The following is a 24979-nucleotide window of genomic DNA, read 5'->3' as shown; positions in this document are numbered from 1 at the left end:
ATCAGGTGGATTTCCAGTTCCTCAGCTGACTTTCCTTGACCACAGATCAGCTCATGTTATGCAGCAAGTTCTCCCTGGCCATGTGCGCAACAGGCTGGTGTGGATTGACTGCATTTCTGTAGGCTTACTCCGTATGGAGGGCAGTCAGACACAGATGCTTTGGGTATCCCAAAGAAAAGGTACTGTATACAAGCTAAACATCAGGCTGGTTCATCTTTATTCAACATGCCTTTGAGTTTTGGCATTTACTTTGACATACTATACTTTACTGTATTTTATACTATACCATATATGGACTAACAGAGGTTGGTCATTCTGGCTGTCCACCGTATATGCACTTTGCAAGCAAACCTTCACTGTAAAAAAAAGTGGCTTAATGAGATTTCTGTCCCTGGGTTTGACAAGCAAGACCTTCAGAGCTCTCTGAGTGACAACTGCCAAACACACTTAACTTCTTAATTCCATAAGAGGAAAATGCACTTGAACTATAGCACTGGCTCTAAGATTTTATTAATTATAAATGCGCACCCTGTTATTAACATTTTGAACTTGATTTGGGAGAATGACCTATGAAATTAGATGAATTCAGGTAGTGTTAAAAGTATTCTGCCTCTCTCTCACCACCTGCCCAAGTGAATAATGCCACAATGTATGTCTATCCAGTTGTTAACACATTATATATTCTGTTAAACTGATTTCAAATGTTGTGTATTGAATCTTCACCCTTGCAATATGGTACTTTATATTTCTACCCTATTTAGTAAAATTAATCAACAGCTGTGTTCCTTATGTTGATTATTCTCTTTTCTATTAGGATCGGGAGGTTAATGAGAGTAGTGAAATGCCTGGATGTGGTATACATGATAGGAAGGAGTAGCTAATTCAATCAAACATATACCCCTGAAAATGTTAAAGCTATATTAAGAAATCTAGCTATAAATAACTTGGTATTTTACGTCTCTATTTTCCAAGTCAGAATGATCCATATGGACATCACAAACTTTCAAAAGTACTTAATTTTCTTAATCATATTCACTTAGAAGGCCCAGTTTATGAAAATATACCCCTGAAATCTATCCAATGTATTATTTCATAATTTCAGGGATCAAATCTAACTCTAACATAATCAATGGGAAAAACTCTCTTTACAGGATATGGGATCAGGGCCAGCTCCAGTAAATGCCCTGCTCCATGCGTGAGGCAGCACGTTCCTGCCCTCTGCTTTGCATTAAACCTTCCCAGGCCCCAATTTGTAAGATAGCACCTCAGTACGACCATGGACAGGGTGTCCCACATCCTCACACAGCTGCTCAGAAGCCTTTTTTTTGTTTGAAATCCAAACCTGACGGGAGTATCCCAGCATGGCAAGGTACAGGTGGGAGCAGCACAGTGACGGTGCCCTGTGCTCGGCACTGGGGAAGCCCCACCTCGAATGCTGGGCTCAGGTTTGGGCCCCTCGGGACAAGAAGGGCCTTGAGGGGCTGGAGCGTGTCCAGAGAAGGGCAGCGGAGCTGGGGGGGTTTAGCCTGGAGAAGAGGGGGCTGAGGGGAGCCCTTCTCGCTCTCTGCAGCTGCCTGAGAGGAGGTTATAGCGAGGTGGGGCTCGGTCTCTTCTCCCTAGTAACAAGTGACAGGAAGAGAGGAAACGGCCCCAAGCTGCGTCAGGGGAGGTTTAGATTGGAGATTAGGAAAAATGTCTTCACTGACAGAGCAGTCACGCCCTGGCACAGGCTGCCCAGAGAGGTGGGGGAGTCACCATCCCTGGGGGGGTTCAAAAGACATGCAGACGTGGCACTTCAGGGCGTGGTTTAGGAGACATGGTAGTGTTGCATTGATGGTTGGACTTGATGACCCTAGAGGTCTTTTCCAACCTTAATGATTCTGTGATTCTATCCCTGGGACCCTAAAAAGTCAGCTTTAAATCAAAATGAATGTTGGCAGTAATGTAACACCACCTATATGATCATCCATACCTTTAAGTACTTCAGAAATACTAACTAGCTGTCGCTGAAACTAAATGACAGATCTTTCTAGCACCACGAGAGGTTTGGGCATACAGTTCTTATTGTTATTTCTCCCCTGTGTATTGAGGGTTAGGTCCAAAGAACCAAACTCCATTAACAACTCAGGCTGCCAGCTCACATCCGTCAGCATCAAATATTAATAGACTCATGAGGGCCAGAGCATACATCTTTCCGGATGGCAGTCAATAATATGCCTTGTTTCTGTTCAGGGAGAGGGGAAGATTTTCTTCCACAAAAATTATTATTGTATGATATTAGTAGAACTTAAAGACACACTGCTGCCTTAGGTCTTAGCTGTGTTAACAAGCTCTGGACACTTCAGAAAGTGTTTTCCCTGGATTAATGTTTTCATAACAGATTGTTCTTGTTTCTGTTAAAAATACATCCTTGCTGCAAACAATGAAATCCTTTTCTGGTGTTCAATGCAAAGATTTGTATTTATTACTGTACGCTTTGGATCAGGCCTGTAAATATGTGAAACACATTTTTAAAGGGAAAAAGAAAAAGGGTAGCCCAGACCATAAGGGGATTCAATAACCCAGCAATGGTCAACAACACCTGGCAAAGTCTGCATCCGTACCTGGTCTCTCTCAAAGTTTGACTCTTTAAGGATGTGAAATTAAGAATTTCAGGAAAAGCTACAATCTACAGGAATAAACTTGCCTTGGAGGGCTAAAGCCTGGTTCCACTGAAGTCAGTGGCAAAAGGGAAAATCAGTTTTCCAAGGCCCCTGCAATGCAGAAGACTAACAGGGCTGTTATTGAACTTGGCCTCAAGTTTGCATGATAAAGACCTGTGTGACAGGTTTGTTTGAGTGTTCTTAAGGTTTAGTGTGTCAAGGTGCTGAAAATCCTCAACTACTGTGCAGATTATTAGGGAGGACTGACAACACTGAATGCCAACATATTGGAACCTTTGGTAATCTGTAATGTGACTCCAGCTAATCTGAGATTTTTAACATGGTTTCTGATTTCCTCCCTCTCCCCCTCCTCGCTTGTTTTTTGTGCCAGATGAAGTAGAGGTGCAACACCTGCCACCAGCAACAGGGAAGCTCGATGCCTGGTTCTCAGAGCTCACAGTGCAGGCATTAAATAGAAAGAAGGGCATGGTGCAGTGCCAAATGTATGTAATGATAAACAGATCAGGAAGACAAAATGCAGGTGCTGTTTGTACCTGATGTCTGTGTGTCCAGATAAGCTGATTGGTATGGATTTGGTACATACAAGTATGTATTTGTACATACATACATTACGTGGCACACCAGCGTGTGCTGGTACACACAGCGGCTGTGCACTGATGCAGATCACAGATACAGTTCTGTATATTTACTTATTTAATTCTGACATTTGCAATTAACCCGAAGTGGTTCTCCACAAACATTCCCTCAAGGTAAACATATGGTATCCAGCAACACAAACTGTCAGAACAAACTAATTTCCCTAATGGTGTTCCAGTGGAAATTAATGCGCTCTTCATAAGCGTATTAGCTGCAGCAGGAAACTTTGTACTTTTACCAGTCTTCTCCTCCACCCTACACTCAAGAAATTTATCCATGACCTTACCATACAGCATCTTTAGTTTTCCAGGCATAATGATGTCCTCTGGCAGAATTGCTTTTCCCTCTGGGTGTTACTAATTACTCCCTGCAGATGCTATTATTGGTGCTAATGATAAAATGCAGAAAAAAGGTTGGGGAAGGATCTTGTGTCCTGAACAAGCCAAGCGTTTGGTTTGCAGGTAATCACTAAGAACTGACAAATGTTCCTTTACCCACTTTGTAACATGATATGATGTAGCTATGCTAGAGTTTGATATACATCTAAAAGGGCACAATGGAACCACTGATGGCCTTATTCAGTCTCCTTTTCCCTTTGCCCTTTTTATGGGAAAAGATGGGGTGAGGTGGAAAGGATGGGATAGAGCTTTATGTTTAAAAAGTGACTTTATAGCTCATGACTCACCCAAAGGCACAATCATTGGCAGTCCTGAATGCCGAAGCCTTTCATCAAATCATAAAGCACTTCCAACAGCCATCTGCAAAGCTTTCCCCAATCTGCACCTCGGTGGCAACACACTCCTCTGAGCACGCTGTAAAACCTGGATGTGCTCTAAGGGCCAAGCACAGCTACCTTTGGGAGTGAGAAGAACCTACTGCTTTGCTTCTATAATCTTAGAAGGATTTACAAACATTTACAAATGGATGTCAGCATTTTATTTCACCTCTGAGTTTGTGCTAATATGCTAATTCATATAGTAAATTTCACAATAAATGCCAAGTTCAAAACTGGGCATCTTGATAAGAATTCTTAAATTTGGTGTTCGATTAAAAGTATTCAGCAAACCTTGCACGCAAACAAAATGGAAACTTTATTTGTTATAAAGAGATCAGTAAGTAAATTTATAAATAATGTTAAGTACTTACAGTACTTTATTAAATACTATTTTATTTCATTCTACCGGTTATAGCCAAAGCCTTTGTTACACAAAAGCAAAGCTGGGAGCACTGACTGTGAGGGGAGTAAAAGTTACCACAAAATAGCTGTGGTTTGTTATTTTCCAAATTGTTTGTACAAAATCTGGCTGAACTTTGTGGTTTCTTATTTTATAAACCCAAATGTATTTGCTATGACCTGCTACAGGCTCCTACTGCCGTAACGCGCTACTCCCTCAGTAAGGCCACAGAGAACAGGTTTCTGGCCTGTTGGGCCCCTACAGCCTCTCATTCCCCCACCTGGGTTTTTCTGTTTCCCACTGCACAGCCTCACAATTCATCTGGGGTACATTAACAGTATATTTGGGTTATTTTTATTTCAAAAAAGGTGTACTCAGCCTATGGTCCCAGGGCTGTATGGGTTTCAGAGCAACGATTATCCATCCATCTTCCCAGAAGGGACCTTCCCCATCACATCGACCACGCACCTTGAGAAGCCTTTGGCTACAGCTTAGGAAAGCCTTTGATTAGGATTTGGCTACCTGGAGAATAATTTATACCTATCAGGACTGGAGAACTTGTGCAGCCTTGCAGCCTGGACACCATGCATGCATGTGTAGAGCTAGAATTAACTGCACAGAGCTCACGGTTTCCAGCAGAGTAAATCCTGACTGTGAGGGATTCATTGAGCAGGATGCAAGGATCTGTGCATCTAAGGAGTCAGGCACTGCACGTTGGCTCAGGGTCCTTTCACGCTGGGAATCCAGGGCATATTCGTGTCTGAATATGTCCCTGTGCCACTATCTCATGGGAAAGAGGTAACGGAGGTGAGCTGTGCTGACAGCACTGATGGCAGCAGGGCTGCCCTCATTCCAGGCACAGAGAGGGTTATTTCCATGTCATGCACTGCATGATCCGCGGCCGGTAAACCCGCACAGGCAAGCAAATATACACTGTGTGTGCAACATAGGTCTCATCTTTTGAAGCGGGGGGTGCACAGAACCTCACCACTCTCCTGTCCTCCAGCACCTTAGCTACAGCGTGCTTCATACATCCAAAAGGAACAATGCTTTGGCACAATAAAACTAGATGATGAAGTGCAGCAGTACTCTCTAAGGATAAACGCGGCAAATCCTAGCTTTGTGAGGGTTTTTTTGCCTCCAAGAAATCAAGTGAAAACAAATACAAATAAAACTTCCATTAAAAAATTGGATTTTGCATACTAAAACTCAGCAAACCTGAGCTGGATTTCTGTCATAGTTTTCTATTTTGCGCTAAAAATATGCCCAATATCAGCCAATCATCTGCAATTAAAAAAACCTCCATTCCTACTCTTCAAGCCACCTAAATATGGGCATTAAAAAAAAAGAAAGATAATTCAATAAAGAGAGCAGGCAAGGGATAGCACCCTCCCCCCTGCTTCCCGTAAATCAGTGTAGCACTGTTGCTGGCAAAAAAAATGTAGACTAACTTTACAACACTTGAATATCTGCCTGGTTTAGTATTTAGGCCTTAACTGCAGAGCACTTTAGTGTCAGCGAGGCAATGAATACAGCATCATATAATTAAATGTATTCACAAGGAAAGTAGTGTGGAGAGTAAAAAAGATGATCATCAACCTCTGAACAAGATTTTTTTATACAGTCAGCACTTTTCACCTAATAAAATATCACAAAACACATTTATCCAGGAGGGACCTCTCCAAAAATAGGAGATTGGATTTAGACTGGGTAAAACAACTCCTACATCATTTCCTCGGGACATTTCATCTGGTGAGACGGCGCATCACACCTGAGAGGACAGCCTCCCACAGGCAGCCTGTAATGGAGTACAAGCAACACAGCCAGGCACAGTTCAAAAACAACATGATGGAGGTCAGCGTTCAGCCGGATCAGATGGGTGTGCAGAGCTCGGCCAGCCCCAGCGGTTGCCTACAGGAGGGCAAGATACAAAACCTCCTAATTCTGCTCACAGTGGAGCTGGGGAGATTGTTTATGGAGTATTTCAGGTGGAAACATGTATAACACCTGGGTTTAGATTCAGTTAACGGGAAGATATATTATCCAGGCAGGCCGATCATGTCTATAGCAGGAGGATTACTAATATACATTACGGGGCCAGCTGGATAACCAAGTCCTGTGTTTAGTTAAAGCAATTTAAGTCTGTAATTGGGCCACTTCAGGTTTATTCAGGTGAGGCAGAGAGTAGACTCTCAGAATATTTTAAACTTAACTCCGGGGAAGCTATAAAGAGCCAAACATCTGTGGGGCTCACTGGTGTCACTGTAATCAACTTTGATCAGCTGCTATTCTAAAATGCTCCAAAAAACATGGCTGTATCACAATTAAATGTCTCAAAAGGTAAAATGGCCCAGGCATAATGTGCATTATTTCAAGTTAGTGGAAAATATTTCCATGCCTGAGAAGTATATAGTTGGTACACGTGCTCTTAATGATGTACTCAACAAGCTACTCATGTCCAAACTGTGGGACAGAAGCTAGCTAAGTATGTCAAAGTACTTAAATCGCAGACCTTGAATACTACTGGTGAAGACAAAAAAAAAAAGCTGTTTTCTTCTGCTTTTTAAACAGAAGTGTCTGAATTGGAGTTATCACTATGGCAAAGGAAAGATTTTTGCCACAGCATGTGCAGTTCCATCATTTTCTTTCCCAGATTGGGGCAGAATAGATCAGTGACTAACGAAAGCCTACGTCAGAGAAGCATTTCAGTGCAGTGCCGCGTACTTCAGAGTGAGAATTCAGAGCTGGCTATGACAATTCTGCACCAGCTATTTTATGAGAGTATCTTTGTCTGGAAATTAGAGATGGTTTCAGCTCTGTCCACATAGCCTGAGAGGCTCAGTCCGAGATCTACCTTGTAGAACAATTGTGGCCTCCCGACTTTTTTGTTATAATAAATTTGGGCTCCGGCTGACAAGTCTGAACAGTTCTGCAAAAAGGGCATTGCAAAAGAGGAAATAAAAGGTATCATTTATACTTTCAGCCTCTATGACGTCCTCTGGCAAGAAGATCCACAGCTTAATTATAAATACAAAGGAGAAAAATTATCTTTATTTGTTTGCTTCAAATCCACTGCCTGATTTTTAATTGGGAAACTTCTTCCCCTGTGATAAATAGCAAACATGCATGCCTTCTTCCCCTTACCCCATGGTGTAAGAGACTTCTCACACACCTACCCTCAGTGACCCCTTTTCTAAGCAAAACTGTCCCATTCTTTTATTCTCATTTTATGGGACCCATTTCACAATTTAATTACGCATTCTGTGAAAAGCACTATCTTTGTCTTTAAACCTGCTGTGCAATCATTTAATTGGTTGCCCCTTGTTCCTGTGTTATTAGAAATAGTAAATAACCATTCCTGTTCATGTTCTATGCGCCATCCGCAGCTCCATAGATCTCTATCGTGTCCCTCCTCAGCCATCTGTTTTCTGAGCTGAGTTCTAGCTTATCGAGTCACTCTGTATAGAAGCTATTCCATATAAAAGATGATCTTTGTCACCATTCACTACTTCCATTATATCCTTTGTAAGCAGGAATTGGCCAAACTGTACACAGTAATTTGAGATTTAGATATGTTATGGTTTATACAGTACCACAAAAACGGTTTTTCCATCCTGTTTTGTTCTCTTCCTGATCAGCCTAACAATTCTATCTGGTGCTTTGGATTAGTTTGTTTTTTGACTGGTGCTGAGCACTCATGTGAGTTTTTCAGAAAACTATCCACTGTGATTGACTGATCTCTTTCCTTGAATGGTAGGAATTAAATTAGAACTCCTCTTTTGTGTATTTACTTAACGTTACTTTCCCATTGCCTGTCACTCTGAATTTTTGGACACTGAATTGCAACTTACCCAGTCATTCAGTAACATGAAACCTTTCCTCAAATTCGTTACTAGCATTATATTAGGCAATCCCAATAGTTTTGCATTATTTGCAAGCTTCCTTTTAGAATCCTTCTACAGCTGTACCGTACAATTAAGGACAATGTCCAAGCATGGTCTCAGATCTAAATCTCCCTAGCACGCCCACTGCCTGCACTCACCGGTGCGGTCACTAGCTGAGACCTGCATCTTTCTGTAGCAGAAGCTGCCAGACAAGTTCAGTACATCAGTGCGTGCCTGAACTCTTGTTCACACAGGCCGGGTGGACTGAGTCCAGGAGGAGTTAAACGTGCGGTACACAGCAGGTATCCTCAGCTGGTCTCTTGCTAAGAGCACTGAAGCCACAGGAGCAGCAACGTGGATGGAAAATATGCAGGTATGGGGCTGATGATGCTAACACCTGTGGTTGACCTTGGTTCTGAGCTTCATGATCCACATGTGAGAGGATCAAAGCAAAAAAAGAAAGCATCTAAAAAGGAAAAGATATGTCAACTTTAAGCTAATGGGGTTTGCGATGTACCTTCTGAAAAGCTGGCAAATAACCAGGCAGATGAACAGATATCCCCTTCAAACTTTCACAGATATTCCTAAATCCAAAAACCTACAGCAAAAGAGTTCAAGATCTGGTAAAATATCATTTGGTCTTTGGCATAAGAAAACACACCAGGATTCTGCATTTAAACATGTCTGATTGTAAAGGATAAAGTCTTTTCTTTTGACAGTATAGTTAGAAAATAAAATGAAAACCTAACTTGTGACTTAAATCCTACACTTTGGTGATTTTAGTGAAGTCAGTTTGTAATTTGAACTACCAGGAGAGTCAGCTACCAACACTTTTGTGCACAGATCCACAGATAGTGTGGATAAAGATATATACATTTAGGAGCTTAACAGATGAAAACAGACACTGCTATTGGCAAGCAGTTTATTCCTCTGCAAAATTCAGATCAAATAACTCAGTCTGAACAGAATACTGAGCTCCACTGATTCTGAATGAGGCTACAGGAACGGAAATACAATTTGACATAGCCACGTTGCCAATTAAGGATAAAATACAGGAAAAATGTCAACTGGCAACAAAGGCAGAGGCATCCAGGCTTTCTATATGAAGTTGGTTCCTTTGGACCCACTTATGAAAACTTTGGAGTTGTTCAGGTAAATAAAACTGCAGCAGAGCCCAGAAGTAAAAGTAAATATAAGAAGAAAGAGGAGGAGACCTGGGACTTGCTCACAGTTCTTACCAAATTGTAGATGCTGTGTGTGACTGAATAAGTTCTCATTAGCAGAGGTAGTCACTGAGACAAACTTCACTCTTGTATATCTGGGACAATCGTACTGAGGTAGCAGCTGTGTTCAGGTAAACTTGGGCTGACAAAGTAGAATTTGAGCTGTCACAGACAATTTCTGGAGCCTGTACATTGATAAGAGAGCAGGAAAACAAAATGAAATAAAACTAGTTCATAAAAGGGTCTGAAAAATTCCATTGAAATCAGAGAAAGGGATTCAGTTTCCACAACTGATGGAGACCTGCTGTGTCTTGTGCAACCAGTGACCTTGTTAAATACTCCGGTACAATAGTTCACCTGCTCAAAAGCATATAACAAATGTCCTGAAGTGAGAGAAGACCCTTCATTATGACTCATGCAGCCAGACGCTGCCACGAACACTGTCAGGGTTTAGGAAAACACAGGCTCCTAAACGCCGTGGCTGCCAGTGCTCCAGCAGAACTGTCTAATTGGTCAGTACTAGCTCCGGGGGGAGAACGCCAACAAGCCTAATAGGCAGCAAGCACCTGGTTCATTGATATAAAAATCAATAGGGGAGCGGCTTAGTCTGAAAGCCTGGGAATACACAGGTGGCCTCCCCATAATGATCTTCCCTGTCGGGATCTGAATGTAAGATAGCTTCTGTAATACAGCAGAGCCAGAAGAACCCATTTGTGAGTTGTTATTGAAATACTGGTTTCAGCCCGCACCCAGCTTGTTTGCATTGAGGTGATGTTCTTTGTTTCCTCGTCTACAGGCGGCACCATCTCAGAAGTGGATCAACTTTTCAGAAAGGCACCTGCCATTAAAGGAAGATGCGGTGCAATCCGGGTGGCCTGCAATGCTAATGAAGGGTGCTGTTCCATAAGCTCCGAGTACCTGTGTTGTTTGTCCCCAGAAAAAGTCCTACAGGGCCTTTGAAATGGATCACACAGCCACGCCACCAAGCTTGACCTGAAGCAATGGTTTGTGAAGGAAAAATGGTAAAACGGCTCAGTCTGCCAGCAAATCTGCCAGTCACTGCTGATAGAAATGGGGTTTGTGATGTACGTACTGATCCACAGGGAGCCGGACTGAGCCCAAACTTGTTTCACGCAGGCCACTGCACAGCCAAGAGAAGATAATTTTCAATCTGTACTGACCTGGCCTGAATCAGACCTAGTAGCCTAGCGATGCAAAACTTTACAGTTTGTTATTAGTCCCAATGGCCTACAAAAAAAAAGAACGGCTATTTTATGCACATAGATATGTACTTTTGTATGCATAGAGTGGGTAAGAAAATTCAGAGGTCACCAATGAAAAGTGATATCAAGATGCAGTTCAGAGGTAGTTTTCTTCTGGTCTACGAATACACAGAAATCCCGATAGGTGCAAATGATTCCTTACCAGCTCTATTTATGTGCGGAATGTGCCAAAACATCAGGCACGAGGCATTTTGATTTATGTTAATAAGCTCAGACCTACCAACATGCAGCTCAGCTGACAGAAAAACTTCTGTACAACTAGGAGGTGACAGTTCTCTCATTTCAAGAACAATTTTCTGCCTCACTCTGAATGAGGCTGTACGGAACACAGTGGGTTTTTTGTTGCCCGCTTCTTGTTCCACATCTGCTTGTGAAGTAATTTGTAACCTTTGAAAAAATTATCAGATGAGTGTTCAGGCTTATCTCCATCTAGAAGACACCAAGTTCAAAGGACAATGTATTCCTCAGAGACCAGAACCAGGGAAGGGGGATCTAGGGTGCAGCCATAGTTAATACAGAGGATTGTGACTGACAGTCTCACAATTTCATCTTTATCCACTTTTCAAGCACCATGTGAATATAATTTTTAACTTTTCCTGTCATGGTTTTCCAGTTGCATCTTCCATTTTTTAAAAGTTATTTTAGTTGAATTTCCCGTATCCCTGTCTCTCACTTTACCCCCAGACCTAAAACTCACACCGATATCTGTTACCAAAGAGGCTTCATTTCCTGCTTGCGGACTTTGACAAAACGATCTTCTCAAAACTGGGCAGAACATTTTAAAACTGCAAGGTCTTTCTGCTGGTTCTTCAGCTGCATCCCACTGCATTCTTTGTATCCAAGCAGGGACCTTCCCTCTTGCGCTGCTTCTTGGATCACCATTGATAGTCCTCCTGGGCTGGTTTTGCCTTTCCGTTGCCTGTGTTGCTTTACTTCAAGGGTGGCTGAGGAATTAGTCATGGCTACAGAGGGATATTCCCAAACATCTTGAAATGAAATCTAATAAGAACTTCTGAATAATGAGGGGAAACAAAGGAAAAAATCAATAAATAGGAAAGAGTTCAAAGGCTGGGAGCATGGGAATCAATTTCTTCCATGTCATGACTTAAAATTCAGTCTTTGTTCTGGCAAAATCCTTTCCTTTTAGGGGATGCAAGGCACCGTAATTTTAACTTGGTTATGCAGGGAGAGGGTGATGTGAATTTGAGGTCTTTGAGCCTATCTAAGTCTGCTTTGCTAGCTTGAGTATCACAGGAGACCTGACAGACAGACAGGGTTACCACAGTGGGGTAGGAAAGGCCAAGGGGCTAAGGATAGAAGTCGGTGGAAAACAAGGCTCTTTTAGCTCCACTACTTAGAGGACAACTTGTTTTACTTTCATTAATAATTAATAATTTGCTCACTTCCAGCTACAGCCTACGCCCAAACCCACCTGCACAGTATGGATGCCTTTCTGTGTACCCGCTGCCACTACTGCTGGCCATTCACAATGGTTCTGAGAAATGGGATTATGAATACAAATGGGAAACCAGTGAGAAGAAAATGCATCTTCCTCGTGCATCTAGGTAATTCATGAAATGAGACTGGGCACACTATTTCTGTTGCCTGTAATACTCCAGTTAATTGGACAACTGCTGTGCCAGAAAAACTTCCCCCCACCTACAGCAAGTAAAATTTATACTGGTGGTGGGTAACAAGAACATCTTGATAAAATGGTTGAATTTATTTTATACCTATAAATGAAAAGAGCTCTTAACAAAGGGGGGTAACTGATATGCTCGGTAAATCAAGGATAAAAGGACACAGGCTCTATTGAAGATTTTTTCCCCTCGTCTTTTCTTTTTAAACCTTTTGATGAGGTGCCCTGTTGCTTTGAGATGAGCTTCCACTGAAGTACTTTTGGAATTATCTCAAAGAGAAACGGATCATTTAAATGAGTTAAAGCTCCAAAACAGACCCACTATCTCCAACCTTAGGTTCATTTTTTATGTTAAGAATTTTGTGAAATTTATAAAATAACTTTACTACTGAATCAGGGGCTTATAAGACAAAGAAGTCTCATTCATTTTTTTCCTGCTTCCTTCTGAAGTGGTGAATAATGATACGTTTAGAATAAAGACGAAAGCTAATATGTAGAATAGAGGAAATATTCTGATAAATTTGTATTTATCAATCTTGAGTGTTTAGAAAACACCTACAGGCAATGATTCTTCAAATTCCTCCAGACCTACCTGGGATTTTGGTCCTTCAGGGAAAATTCAATTGGAGATAAGATAAGGTGCTCCTTTCTATTTACTTTTTTTTTCTTTTAGACAACAGAGAGAATTTTAGAGGTGTAGGACAGGAGAGCAGGCTTCAATTTCTTTTAATATAGAGGGAAAGATTGTTTTTCTCTCCTGTATGTTTTTTTTTCAGGGAACAAGAGATACCGTGTGTGCCAGAGGAAGCCAGACATGGCTGGAATACTCAACAGACTGGACCTGTAGGTTCCTTATGAACTCTATAGGTAACACAAAATTATGGTCCTCCTCATTTCTGTAGAAGGGCAAATTGGCCATTTCACTCACTGCGTAGGCATGGGGCAGACTAAGACTTGCCTGAGACTGTGTGTGTGGGTGTTTGTACTGGCTGAGAGATTATCTGTTACAAAGTTTGTTATACATTTGCTATGCATTTGAATAGGTTTATAGCACTATAATATGCATTTATTTTTACAAAGTGCTCAGGCTATTGTTTATTGTGTGTTACAGGGGCTGACTTCTACTCCGAAGTGCAGGCATATACATGTAAACCTTGGAAGCAATTTGTACCCCTGTGGTAGAGGAAGCATTATGTTGAGAAACTCTGGCATACTAGACAAAATTACGGACTTGCAGACCCAGATTAAGCCTGTGTTTCAGTCCTTAAGTGCACAGATTCCCACTGAGCTCAGCTGGAGATATTAATACATAAGCACTTATATAAGGATATAGTTGAAAGGCATTATTTTGTTATGCTTTTAAAATGCGATTTTGATGCATGTCAACAGAAGACGCAAATGGCTATAGATGCACTGTACTGGGATGTCTCTTGGAAAGTCTTAGGGAATCCAACTGACGTTCCAAAAGCTGAAAAACCTTCTAGTAAGAGGTCGTCACTCCTATAGTTCCCATACTTCCCTTTCCTGTGATTGGCTTGTATGGGATCTACCAATATCATCAAGGAATAGAAAAATGTCAAAATGAATTCTTTCATTTTGGTGATGAAGTGCTAGCTTTGCTTGCCAGCATGCAGAGTTCAATAAAAGCAGACAGGTCTTCAAAAAATTGCAGCATAAATAGATGAACTCTTTAAAGTAATATAAGTTCTGTCATCTAGATGTGAAATATAGACCTAAGTGCCCGCCGAAGTAAAAGCTGACCGCACATTCCATAGATAAGTGTTAAAGTTTTCTCAGAGTGTCTTGGGCTGAGAAATGTTTTAACTACATATCTCCTTGCCACAATAGACAGAATGAAAGCGTTTGAAGTGAATCCATTTTTCAAAGGAAGAAAACAAAGCATCCATAAAGAAAGAAAGGCATATCACAGGATGAGGTCTCTAGATAGCTACTGTTTCCAGGAAAGTTGCAATTAGCTGTCCGATGGAGAAGGTGAACTTAGTTGTGTTTCAATAGCATTTATAATTATTTCAGTAGCTAGAACGCTGATAGGTACGTGCAGGGGGTTGGATTCAAGATTTCCTTCTGAGACAGAAGGTCGGGATTCCTGTGGTCTCCTGTCATATTTAATTCATATCCTCTGGCCTTCTTCATCACATTTATTGAATTGCAGGAATAAAATTCAATGAACCAAAAACAAAAGAAGAGAGGACAGGGCAAATCCTGATTTCTTTTATGTCACTACTGCACAACTGACCTCAGTGGGCTTGTAAGAGAGCATCTGAAAGCAGACTTTGAAAGGAGGGGGAGGTACGAGTAGTATAACCCCTCTCACCACCCCCATAATTGCAACCACGTAATTTATTGTAACAAGTGACTATTTGCATGTGGGAGTTTGCAATTTCTACCAGTCAAGAATCTACCATTTTCTACGAGTCAAGGATCTCCCTGTATACTTTTAAAGGCCAATCTTTGTGTACTCCCTGTGTGTTTACCAGATTCCTTATCGCCGCAAATGAGACGGCAGCAGAATGGCTTTTCAAAACCATTCTTCAGAAAAGCATCACTGGCAATTCATCACATGAGTAACTGAGACGCAATCCTCCAATACGTTAAAAATACCAGTTTCAGGTAAGTGCCCTATTTCCCTGCTCATCATGATGATTCCCTGCAATCACCTTAATTAAATAGATATAACCATTATCCTCCCTTCACAAGCGAGATGCAAAAAGCACAGGGTTTCCAACAGGCCTGCAGTGTGGACTCTACTGCTGGAGCATATGAGGAGTAGCTTTAGATACACTTTGTGATTTGGGGAAGAAGATTTTGTTGTGTCTCCTCGATTCCTACTATCCTATTTTTATTGTCCTGTGTGCTGCCTCCAAGGTCTGGGCTGGTCTGGGTATGGTGGTGGATCACTCAGTTTTCTCAGCTACCTCTTCAGTCAAATCCACACACAGTGTCTCCCCTGTGGTTTAGAGCCCCAGTTAAAACAGCATAATCCCCTAGAGTGAGCACAGTCCTATCAGAGCCTCACACAGATAACCTGTACTGGTACCCAATAACATCTTTACAACAGTGTAATTTGTTTTCAGAGCTAGGTATGTGCAGGTCTGGTTGTTAAGTCTGACCCAAAATATTCATTAAAAAAAGAAGACGTACAATGTTTTTAAATTCTATCCAAAACTGCAAGCTCACCAATATTTAGCTTTGGCATTTGAATTTTTGGAAATGTCACAGCTAATAAATAATGTATTATTTTCTGAGCTACAATGTACATTTTTATCTTAAAACTTGAATCTGCTTAACTTCCAAAAATTAAGTGCTCTGCTCACGTACACGTCAACCTATGGGATGGCTGCCTTCCTACTTAATACATTTAATAAAGGTGACCAGATGCTTTGTGTTTTTAATGGCTTGTTCTGCATCCCAACAAAATGTCCCTGTTTTGGCTGCGACTGCAGATGATTCATTCTGAAACCCTGCCCAGCTGCCCTGACACAGCCGAGGCAGGGCACAGTTAAAAAACAGGCCATCTGTGCAAAAGAAGTGGGCTGGAGGAGTGCTTTGTCAGGAAAAGACTGTAATTTCTTGGTCACTGTTTTCTAGGCATCCAGCAACCCAAAAGTCCTGTAGGTCCAACCTCTCTGCATTTGCAGTTAGGTTTTGCAGTTATATCTTATGTCCCACCATGTTCTCTTCCTTCCCCCCCTTACTTAGAAACCCTTCAGGTTGCTTCGCTATATAAAATCCTGTGTAGCTCAAATGTTTCTGTAAAATATAAGATATTGGTCTCACTTTCATTCTTTTCAATCGTACGGCAAAATTCCTGACCCTGTAGCTGCATCAGCCAAGCCTCATGCTAGACAAAGCAAGAGGGATTCATTTATGGCTTTTCTGAATAATTAGCTCTGCCCAGTTCTGTATTAGCATCACTCTATTGTCAGCAGTGCCAAAAGAGACATCCTGCATTCATGAACAGTCGCGCCACTCGCTTGCCGAATCAAGGGCAAAATTCTACCCGCAGGCAAAGGTCCCCATTGCCTCAGCAAGAGGCAGGCATGCATATTTGAAGGCAAAGTCTGGTCCTGAGTGTGTCGTTGAGATAAGCCACTTCAAGCCTTGAGAGGGTTCTGGCCCCCCAGCATCTTTCACATGACCTGCAGGCTGCGTCGTGAAGCAGCGCTGACATCTCCCTGCCCAATGACGGAGCGTACAGCAAGAGCAGCTCGGCAGGACACCGCCGTTCCGGGGTAGGAAGTAAAGGTTCCTGTCAAGTTTTCTTTACAGCCTATGTTCCCTAGCATTTGAAAGAACCGTTGCAACTCAAGTCATCTGGCATGCATACGAATGACAAATATGCTTCAGAGGCAATAAATTAGCAATTTCAAGGCTTTACTTCCCCTCATGGACTAATTGCCAGAGATTATAGTATATTATGAGAAAGCAATGATACTAATGCCTAAATATGCTTCAGTGATTATAGAGCTATCCTCAATAACCAAGCTGTTTAAATGTCAATGCAAGAAAGCTCTTTATTATGAGATTAAATATTATTTTGAAGCATTGCAATAGGAACTTCCCAGGCTTCATGCCTGCAATAATACTGTCTTGGAGCAATGTATATTAGACAAACTATCATTTTTTTAAAACGTGTACAGTAAAGGGTCCCAAAATATTTTGGTGCTGCAAACTTGAGCAGCATTTGGGATAAGAAAGAGGATCTTGGTATCTTTTTATTTTGCATTTATTACTAACATGCTGTTGCCTTCATTCTTTCCTCCACTTCATATTAATCGCTATGTACCAATCAACACTGTATGGAGAAGATAAATTCTTGTTTTCTGTTAGTGTGAGTGGGGAGTCAAACCTCAAACCATTTTTTCTTCTTTTTTTCACACCTCTAAGTACTAGAGTTTTGCATAGATGCTTTTGCAGTCCTACCCCTCACACCTAAATGTATCTGTTTATAGCCAGCATTGAGAGAACCCCTGGAAATTAGATGGAAGCTCCAACTTTCAGGTCCAGCTGTTGACATGAAGCAGAGAACAAAAGTGTCTTTAAGCCATAACTCCAGTTCCACAGTTCTGGAGATGACAGCTGGTGATCACAAGCTCAGGTGTGGATTTAAAAGGGAGGGAGTCTAAAAAGGCTTTAGCATCCCACTAATCTCATATAGGGCTCCCACACTACGGACCTGGAGATGACAGCAGCGTATGCCCCTGCAGAATGCTGCAACATTTTTCCAAGAAAACCCTAAACACTGCAGTGGGCGCTGATGGTAGGATGTGGCTGCTCCGCTGTCCAGATCCAACACGCCATTCCCCTCCCGTGGTTTCTAAAGCTGCCTGGTGCGACGTCCACCATGTTTCATAAATGTAAATCAAAAGAGCTACAACATGGTCAAAGATCATATCTCATGTTCCCTCGTATTTGAAGATATTTATTAATCTCATTTTGAGTTGTAACTTAAAACAATAGAGGTTAAAACTCATCTGGAAGGCTGCACATTTTAGTTGGCTGCTAAATGTCAGTGGAAGCTCTGAAGGTATTGGGAACGTCTTTGAATCTGGAGCTTGATTTCTAGTAAATAGTAATTATAACTAATAATTACTATAATAGTATAGAAAACATATAGGCAGGCCTGTGGGGACAGATCATGTAAAATTAAGGGCACGAGTTGGAGAAAGACAACTGCTAATTAAGTTGTAGTGGAATCCTCTCTGGAAGATATTATTTTTCTTTAGGTAGCATTGTTTCTTAAATATAGCCTGCAGATCTCTCCCATGGCGTGCTTCTGAAGTAAAGAGGTGCTTCATTCCCCCGGGAAATTTAAAAGCAAGAGTTCCATTATGCCCAGCAGAGCCAGGACCGGACACGTGGATCCATGTCTGAATACTTTCTGCTGCAACCTGGCAATCGTTAATTCTCAATTTTTGTTGTTTCATCTTGGCTGATTTCTTCAGCCATTTTATATCTCATCTATAAAATGTAATGCTTGTTTACCTCAGAATGTCTGAAGTTCTTTCTGATGCTCAGGTAAAAGACACCTGCCATATATGCTCAGAAAAGACATAAATTACTCTATCATTTGTAACATTTTAAAAGATCTTCATCTATTAAAATCACAGTGTGACTGACAAGGAACATGCTGAAAGGCCATGAGAATTCTTTTTCTGCTCTTCCAGGCAGACAATAATCTGACATCTTTTTTGTTACATCTTGACTTAGAATATACGATGGGAAACCATGACTTTATCCTTATAACAGTAATAAATTTACGATGCTGATGTTAAGTAAATAACCAGAAGTAATAAGCTGACGCTGCTCAAAGGGGAATTATGTGGACTTATAATAGAATGGGGAAAAATTACCTGCATTTGGCCACTTTTATGCAAATAATATTTGAAAAGAGATTGAAATCCTCTTTAATTTTTTGCAGGTGCCTTGTGAAATGCCCCATGATTCGCAGCTCACACTTACCATGTATCCCGGTGCACACATACACGTCCCCGTGATGCTGTCACAATCTGCACCGTTCTGGCAAGGGCAGGTCAGCTGGCAGCCTTCGCCGTAGTACCCAGGGGGACAGGTTTCATTGCAGTAGAGTCCATCCCAGCCAACTTTGCAGCTACATTCTCCAGACAATGGATGGCAACTAAAGGAGACAGACAGACATTACTGAGATGCGGACATGAAAGAAAAATAGTCTGTAAACAGCAGTAGAATGTTTTAATTGCAGTGCCAGCAAAAGTCACGGTGAGAACAGAATAAACCTGAAAACTGTTACGGTGGGTGAACATAAACAGCCATATTACTTAGGAAGTGAATAGGGATTATGGTGCTAAATACCAGCCCGGCACCTCACTTCCAAACACCTGGGAACTGCCACAGCACTAGTAATTTTACACCATGGAAGTTTATGCCTTCTCGTTCCTCAGTGACAGAGCGGTCAGGCCCTGGCACAGGCTGCCCAGAGAGGTGGGGGAGTCACCATCCCTGGGGGGGTTCAAAAGACGTGTAGACGTGGCACTTCAGGGCCTGGTTTAGGAGACAGGGTAGTGTTGGGTTGACAGTTGGACTTGATGATCCTGGAGGTCTTTTCCAACCTTAATGATTCTATGTTTCTCAAATCAATGTGCCTTGGATGACTGGCATTAACCACAACACGATGAACCCATTCTGTTTTATGACATATATGTGCCATATTATTTGGCTGTAATACCGTGAGTTAAAGATGTTCAGGGTTAGGAGAAATTCTAACGGGTGGAGGAATGCAACCAAGAGGGTTGTGAAGATAAACCTGAGTCCTGTGGCAGAAATTCCTTTTCTAGTCTAGCCTAGCCTAGCCTAGCCTAGCCTAGTTTTAAAAATGAGCGCCACCTCAGCAGAACCTTTCAGCAGGGAGAGGTAGAAAGGAAAGTGCTTTGAAAGGGAAAAATCTCCATGGAAGAGTTTTGCAGGGCCTGTTCAGCCATAGTGAACAGAACTGATCACTACCTGAAGCCTTGGGATTTATTTGTGGAGGAGTCAACAGGAGCCCTGGGACTAAATCTCAGCTGTGCAGGGAAATGAGTGAAGTTCCTTTATGCTGAATAACGAGCATTACTGCCCAACATGAATCCTCTGGCTTTCGTTTCTATCCAGACAATTCCACACTGTGTGAGAGCACACAGAGAGAAAAGCAGAAAGGCGAGTCAAGCCCAAAAGACCGGACAATGCCTGGTCCTTCTGCATCTGGTAGGTGGAAGACTTACCCCTTTGTTCCTCCTGCTATGAAAGAGTTTATCTTTATTCACCATTTTCTCTCTACAAACAGAAAGAGCATCTCCCTGGTTTCCTTAGGGCACTAACTTCTCACAGCAGGACAGCCACGCTGAGGCTGGGGCTAGGAAAGGAGGGGAAGGCTGGAGATGTGTTAAGTCCTGGACTGAAGAGATGGAGGTTTCTGGGGGGTGGGAAGGGACAGCACGGGGGATGTCTAGTTTGTGGAGATAAGGTGTTCAGAAGAGAAAGCAGGGGATGGAGAGGGGATGGAAAAGGAACCCATGTTGTCTGCAGCCAGCTGGGAGGACAAGACTTCACTTGAGAGCTCAGAATGCTCTGAGGGCCCCTGCACTGCAAGATTGTACCATAATAGCACTGTCTAGACCTCTGTGAGAAAGATGAGAAATAATATTGCTACAAATCGGATTTTCTATATTATTCTCAGAACAAGAAAGAATAGAGTTCTGCAATGTGGCGCCTCTCCGTGGGCCTGTCTCTGGGTTTTTTGCCTCATATAAATTATTTATTTCCCTTTATGATTATTGCTATAGTGTAATATTGCAGACATGACTGAATGGGTTTCTTTACACCTATAAAATTAATATCATATATGTTAATTTTCAAGGTAACCTCATAAAATGAAATTTCCAAGTATGTTTCTGGCAATTACTGGTAGGAGAGGTTAGCCACATACTGTTGTGACTAAGAATGATCAAATTGTGTGTGTGTCATACGTTTCATCATAAATAGTGTTTTACTGACTAATTAAAACAATTCATCAGCTTAACAAACTACCATCCAGGAAATTCTTCTGACAAAGCAGTCCCTGAAATTATGGTTGTTCACAAAGCACCTCTTAACATTCAGATGAAAATAATAAAAGCTCGTTTTTCCCCCCTCTGCGTCTATTAATCATTACCTAATAGGAGCAGAAAGCTAAACATCAGAGAAATATTCTAAAGTGGATTTTTTGTTTCCCCATTTTCACTACTACTGCACGTATCATACGGTTCCACAAGAACTGCATCTGTTGGCTAAATTAAATCTTTCAAACATAATATATGATCGTGGCAGTTTGAATCAGTCTATGACAATTCAATTGAAAATACTATACTCAGTAAGTATTTCTACTCCAAGGTTGGCTCCTTCATCAAAATAGACAGCTTTTTTGCATGGGATGCGAGCTATATATTAAGGACTAAAAATCACCCTAACATGCACGCAAATAAGAAGCAAGAACCAAACAGGCTTTGCAGAAGTGTCTGCAGCAGGCAGGGGGCTTGGACTCCAAACCAAGGTCCAGCAGAAGGTTGAGACCATATGCTGCCCCCCTGAAGCCTTTTTCCACTCTGTTATGAGGCTATGAGCTAGGAAAAGTCCAATGCAGTTGTTTGGGTCCCTGCATCCACATAACCTTCCTGTTGAAGCAAGAACAACTTTATTATCAGCCTGAGCATATCAGAGTTTTGTTTTTCTCCTAGGCGAAGCACTTGTAGTCCTTCAGTGCTCTGAAATACTTACCTTTCGTTGTCTGACAGAGTGCTGGCATTGTAGGATTAGGAAAAGTCCCTCCCATAAAATTCCAGGGTTATGGTACCCATAACAATAGTGGTGGGTAGGTAGCAACAGTTGGTGAATAGGCTGTACAGCAGGGGAAGGGAAGCTTCTCCTTGACAGTAGCAGAATAGATCTTCCCAAAGCTTTTGCCAATCCAGACGTTAACACACACCACAGCGTTACAGTAGCGTAACAAGCAAAAGGACCTCAAACCTACATAGCTAGGTCTGAAATGAGGTTGCAGGCTATGTCCAACCAGGGGACAGAGGAGATGTCTCAGATACAAAGAATACAGTGCCCTGAATCCCACACGCTTGTTTGACAATTAAGGTGCTCTGATGCAGTGCTAACTTGAAGATGGCAGCGATGTAGATGCTTAACCAAAATTCAGAAGACAGCTGTTCTCTTCCCAGTCCTGCCAGTGAATCTTGGCCATGTAACTTACTCTTTCTGCCTTCGTCTTTCCCTTCTGTAAAATGATGCCTTTCTTTCTTTGGAATCCCTTTTAAGATCTGCAGCTGATTTCACTAAATAGTACTAATTTATTATTATTAATTGTATTTTCTATTCTGGTATGTATGAACTATTCCAGTAATTAAAGTCATCAGAGTTACACACTAAATATATTGCAACACATGATGTAGAAATAATATATGTATGCACGTATGTGTGGAGTTAGGAATGCTTCTCTCTTATTATATTAGTACTCTGTGAAATTTCACTCTGTTTAAACTGTATACCTAGACATTTAACTATAGCTAGGAAACTCATCTATCATCCAGCCAGCCGTTTATGCATCCGGCCTATCCAGTGAACTAGATGCTAGCTGCATTGAAGTTGAAAAGTTTGAGGCACTTAATGAGGCGAATGTGTTGAAGCAAAGAATAGGAAACACAGTTAGCGATGTGATTTTCTCACATAATTCCTCCCTTCCTGTGCTGAATGCACCTTTCAAGGTCATGAGTCCACATAACATTTGCCAGCTTGGGGTGCCGCGGGTGTAAGGCACTTCTCCACGCCACCAAAAAACTGAAATTAAGGAACACAAACAATTCCCCTGGAGAAGGATCACTTAACGGATGGGTAAGACAATGTGGGGCCTCTGAAAGGACCCCAGAAGGCAACGCCACTAACACCCGCTTTCCAACTACTGGCTGCAAGCAGGAAGGGAACCTTACACTCTTGAAAGCGTTTGGCAGTGTTAGTATTTTGCATTGAATCTTAACAACTTTAATTTCTTCAAATCTCTTGCATAACAGGAAGGAATAGTGTAGAAAACCTAGAGCGACTGCAAGCAGCCAAGTGTTTCTCTGGCAGCAGGCCAAGTAGAGGTGGAAACTGGAAGCTGTCCACAGCGCAAAACATGGCATGAGAAGGAAATTGTTCCATGGCTCTTGCTGCAGTTTGGAAGCTGCTATATGGTCCCTGGCTTTTGAGCCACATTTACAGAAATAAAAGATTATTTTTTTTTTTTAAATTTACTAGCTGAACTGAAAAACAGAAACTAATTTTTGACCTTCATATTTTTTAAGCATCTAATTTTGAGGAAATCTGAGGGAACCAGGTAATTTAACTTTCTTAAGGCAAACTGGGGAAAGAAATGCTTTAGACAGCACAGTCTATTCCAAATTCTGAATTTGCTCCCCACATATCTTTCAGCCAAAACAACTTATTCCCAGTGAATTTCCTGACTTTCTGTTTATACACTAGCACCAGTCATCTTATCTTAATTAACAACAGCCCTAATCCTTTTTTAACAGTATTTGCTGTCTTTTAGTGTCGATACTACATTCAGTCTCCATTACTAAAATGTCCTCTTGCTTTTAAAGAAGTAGCTACAATGAGACTGTAAGGCCGCTACTTCGGCCCAGCACGTCTTCAATGCCAGCCTCATTCAAGCACGTTATAGATTTAGGTCAAGGCAAAACTTCATGTAAGGTCCAGAGTTTAGTCCTTCCAAACTTTTCAGTGTTGAGGCAATATTAGAGCCTCTGGAGATCTATCCATTTCATTAGGCTTTGTCACAGTAGGAAAGTGTCAGGGCTTAAGAGGTCACTGTGTCTTCCTTCCCTTCTCATGCCTCTGACCTGGGAGGGACATTACTGAAGGCATATGGCTCCACACCAGTGTTCAAGAAGGGTGGGTGGCTGAGACTATTCCTGCTATTCATTTCCCTCTCTGCTTTTCAGAAGAGCAAGCCAGGATTATGCCTTTCTGACTGTTCTAAACTGTCTCAACATGGGCTTTTTGCATGGGGAAATTTTTTTAGAGGTGTATCCTACCCTGTGGAAGGACAGTCCAAGTCACCAGCGCATTCTAAATTACCTAATTCTGGGGTTGTTTGAAAGTCCTGTACAAAGTGCCTTTCAGCGTGCTTTGATGCAGAAATTATTGAATGATGTTCTCCAGCCATTACTGTGCAGGAGGTTAGACTAGATGATCACACTGGTTTCTTCAGACATTAAAATAGACAGATCTATGAAAATAGAAAAGCTGATTGTGTATTTCTTAATGTTCCTACCCAACCCGCTCCTCAAAGCCCCCAGAACTTTCCATTCCAGCCTGCTCTCCAATAACCAGATCAAAGGAGTCAAAACCACTGATGGAAATAAGTAAGCTTCCCTCCCTTTCTTTCAAGTGTTTATATAATTATCCTACACACCTAGGTATCACAACAAGTAGCTGACAGTTTAAACTTCTTCTGGGGAAAATAGACGGCTGTCAGTAAACAAATCACTTTGGAAGACCACAGTTCCAGTAATGACAAAGATTCAGGGGAGGAATGGGAGGAGGTGGGTGGGAAGTGTGCTGTATGGGACCGGTTAAACAATCAGTGAAAAGATTTGTTCAGAATATGGAGTGCCTCTGGAGCAGGTCATTTCCCGTCAAATCTGATACTCCTCAGCTCAGGCACTGACAGCACTTTGAGGAGCTCATTGAAAAGTGGAAAGCTGAAATACCATGGGTGAATGAAAGAACTTCTGCAGATCTACAGCTTGCTGATATCTCTTTGTTCCGTAACAGCAGTGATAAGATGTAGGAAAACGGGAGATTTTATCAATGGAGAGGCTAGACTCATTTATTAAGGAAACAGAGATACCATCTTAGTAGAGCATGCTGCAAGTGAAGCTGACGGAGCAGTGATGGGAGGG

General features: G+C 41.8%; 1 protein-coding gene across 7 annotated transcripts in view; it reads right to left on the bottom strand.

Moving 5' to 3' along the window:
- The window catches only part of MEGF11 (multiple EGF like domains 11), a 310110-nt gene that overhangs the window by 66129 nt on the left and 219002 nt on the right, over positions 1–24979 (bottom strand). For all 7 annotated transcript variants that reach the window (XR_010373698.1, XM_064456057.1, XM_064456060.1 and 4 more), the window contains exon 12: positions 18987–19161. Coding sequence is in view for 6 of the 7 variants with exons in the window: in XM_064456057.1 (XP_064312127.1) it covers positions 18987–19161 (175 nt within the window). In the remaining variant the exon portion in view is untranslated. The remainder of the gene's footprint in view (positions 1–18986; positions 19162–24979) is intronic.

The sequence above is a fragment of the Phalacrocorax carbo genome, chromosome 7 (genome assembly GCF_963921805.1).
Source record: "Phalacrocorax carbo chromosome 7, bPhaCar2.1, whole genome shotgun sequence".
Classification (NCBI taxonomy): domain Eukaryota; kingdom Metazoa; phylum Chordata; class Aves; order Suliformes; family Phalacrocoracidae; genus Phalacrocorax; species Phalacrocorax carbo.
Note: the sequence above shows the minus strand (reverse complement) of the source record. Positions and strands in the feature narration are given on the sequence as shown.